The following is a 3,264-nucleotide window of genomic DNA, read 5'->3' as shown; positions in this document are numbered from 1 at the left end:
TGGAGTTATTACCCTTGGTTTCATTAATGCGATGCATGCGTTCCATGATGTTGTATTGCACTCATTGATCTACCAGTTATGTTGAATGATTTCTCTTTTAATATCAATTACTCACAAATACTTCATATATTTCAATCATACAAACAACTGCTCATTCAATGTGTGACGGGCGTATTATATACCGCTCGCGGTAACCTTGTTGACTTTTTATAACCCTGCCGTCACAATGATTACCTTTTTGACTATTTATAACCCTGTCGTCACAATGATTACCTTTTCGACTTTTTATAACCCTGCTGTCGAAATGATTACCTTTTTGACTTTTTATAACCCTGTCGTCACAATGATTTCCTTTTTGACTTTTTATAACCATGTCGTCACAATGATTACTTTTTTGACTTTTTATAACCCTAGCTGCCGTCAGAATGATTACCTTTTTGACTTTTTATAACCCTGCCGTCGGAATAATTACCTTTTTGACTTTTTATAATCCTGCTGTCACAATGATTACCATTATGACTTTTTATAACCCTGCCGTCTGAATGATTACCTTTTTGCCTTTTTATAATCCTGCTGTCACAATGATTACTTTTTTGACTTTGTATAACCCTGCCGTCAGAATGATTACCTTTTTGACTTTTTATAATCCTGCTGTCACAATGATTACTTTTTTGACTTTGTATAACCCTGCCGTCAGAATGATTACCTTTTCGACTTTTCGACTTTTTATAACCCTGCCGTCAGAATGATTACCTTTTTGACTTTTTATAACCCTGCCGTCACAATGATTACCTTTTTGACTTTTTATAACCCTGTCGTCAGAATGATTAATTTTATGACGTTTTATAACCCTGTCGTCAGAATGATTAACTTTTTGACGTTTTATAACCCTGCCGTCACAATGATTAACTTTATGACTTTTTATAACCCTGCCGTCAGAATGATTACCATTTTGACTTTGTATAACCCTGTCGTCACAATGATTACCTTTTTGACTTTTTATAACCCTGCCGTCGGCATTATTTAACGTCGGACAACCTTTATTTAGTACATCACATGATTCTTTCTAGGATAGCTATTGGTTAACTATCCTTGTTCTATTTGGTATAGTTAGCATCTGCCCTTGACAACGGGAACTATACCTGGAGACGCACTATACCTTTTTTTTGGACCGTTGAGACTGCGGAAAAAGTAGCGTGACGCTAAGAGTTGTGCCCCTTCTCCTAGGGGGCGCTGTACATATTCCACTTTCACTTTATTGTTGTCGTCTGCCAAAATGGCTATGAATTTCGGGGCCAGGAATGCCGATTGCTTCGCAGAGGCTCAGCAATGCCTAAAGACGAAGCAGGCGACACCATTTGACGTCGCAGTCCTTAAAGACTTCCTACTGGAAAGGGGAACCGTATGTGACCTAGCGGTGATTCAATCCAGTGAATTGAATACGCATCAAAAAAGGAGGGATCTACATTTTTTTTTTATCTTATTGCCATTTGTTTTTAATTATTAAATATGCTACTTTTTATTGTTAAATGACAGTCATGGGATGTACTAAATCTATAATGACCCTTTCCCTCGGGAACAGTTCTCTAATAATGTTGTCTGGAGAGGTATAGTGCCTCCCCAGACAACATTAATCATTATAAGAGAACAGTTCCCTCGGGAAAGGGTCATACTAGAATAATAGTCACGTCACAGGACAAACAAACTATTTACGCATGTAAATACGATATCTGATATAAAGTGAAGTGAAGAGTGTACGATGTTCAGTGTTTTTGTTTGAGAATTGTACAGGTATCTCGTAACATAATACACATGCTTATTTACATACGCAAACAAAATAAATTGTAAAGGCGTCTTCATCAATTCAAGGCGTTTTAGGGTAATGAGGGAACGGCCCGTCATGGTACGTAATTTTGTCAATACATTCACACATGAATATAGATATAAACTTCATGCGAACTAAACATGTCGTAGCTATCCGCATTATAATGCAGTATATTCCCTCAGCCATGACATATTAAATAGGTCTTGAACAGCAGTCTCTCCTGAAGTAGGTCTACTGTATTGACTTATAGCGGACAGGTACGCTGTTAGCTAGCTATGAGCCGTAGTATACACCGTGTATTAGATAGAGCAACGTCTACTACTGTACACACATACATAGAAACACACATAAAAAATATACACTGTAACAGTCAGCTGTTCGACGATATGTGCAAATAGCCCGTACCCGCCATAACACAATGAAGCTCTACATCCGATGCAGATTACTATGTGCTGTATGGTGTGCAATAGAAATTCTTTTCTTCGGAGGAATTATATACGGCTGGGGGTCACTGGTATTTGTTCTAAAAGAGGAAGGTTTTTATTATGAGGAATGTTTAAGTGTCATAACACCTCCTGCTGAACAGCTATATTCTACCAACATCACCAACACTACCATAGTGAACTTGCGACAAAACACAATTTTGACACCCGCTGTCAATGATGACGATTCGGACACACGTCAATGGGATGGCGACAATGTTTATGAAACAGATTCCGGGACAGTTCCGCCGTTCCGTACCTGTCCTCGACAGGAATCCAAGTTGAATCTTTGGTTTTCTGTGGCAGTCGCCTTTATGTATCTGTCGATGGCATTCCTGGGAGAGCTGACCACCCGATTAGGAACACAGGTCACCAGACATATATTTACGTGAGTATTAAAAATATTTGTTTATTCAGGTAGAGACAGCATCAGAAATGCTAATATGTATATTGTTTCCAGCTGAAATATGGTGAGATACCTGTTCGTAACAAGTTTAACAATACACAGGCTGTTTGAACCAGGTCAAATCAACTAATCAGAATATTCGTCATGTATTATGCAGGTATACACCTGGTCGATAACCCGGGGAGTGGGCCGGGGTACATACAAGGGTGAGCAGCTATAATAGGTCATAAGTCGCAAGTGGCAGAAACATCATCTACTAGCATATACAATCCAGGATGTAATTATAATATTTATACCTGTCTTTATCATCAATATGTAAATTAACATTAGTAGGTGGTGCATTAGGATAAGCAACGGTATACAGATAAATTATGTTGTGTTGTTTACTGGCATCACACATATCTTAGTAGTGGTTGTCAGTAACATCACGTGGTATAAAATATGGATTTCAAGAATTTTATTTCACTCAGACACACATAAAGGTGTATAACAAGAGGTCATGTATGTATAACAAGAGGTCATGTATGTATAACAAGAGGTCATGTATGTAT

General features: G+C 38.1%; 1 protein-coding gene across 1 annotated transcript in view; it reads left to right on the top strand.

The window, feature by feature from the left end:
- The first annotated feature begins 1,820 nt into the window (after positions 1-1,820).
- Positions 1,821-3,264, top strand: part of LOC110449147 (solute carrier family 43 member 3-like) — a 51,116-nt gene continuing 49,672 nt past the window's right edge. The window contains exon 1 of the mRNA XM_021495804.1: positions 1,821-2,695. Within this exon, the coding sequence (XP_021351479.1) occupies positions 2,244-2,695 (452 nt within the window). The 5' untranslated portion in view covers positions 1,821-2,243. The remainder of the gene's footprint in view (positions 2,696-3,264) is intronic.

The sequence above is a fragment of the Mizuhopecten yessoensis genome, unplaced genomic scaffold (genome assembly GCF_002113885.1).
Source record: "Mizuhopecten yessoensis strain PY_sf001 unplaced genomic scaffold, ASM211388v2 scaffold431, whole genome shotgun sequence".
Taxonomy (NCBI): domain Eukaryota; kingdom Metazoa; phylum Mollusca; class Bivalvia; order Pectinida; family Pectinidae; genus Mizuhopecten; species Mizuhopecten yessoensis.
Note: the sequence above shows the minus strand (reverse complement) of the source record. Positions and strands in the feature narration are given on the sequence as shown.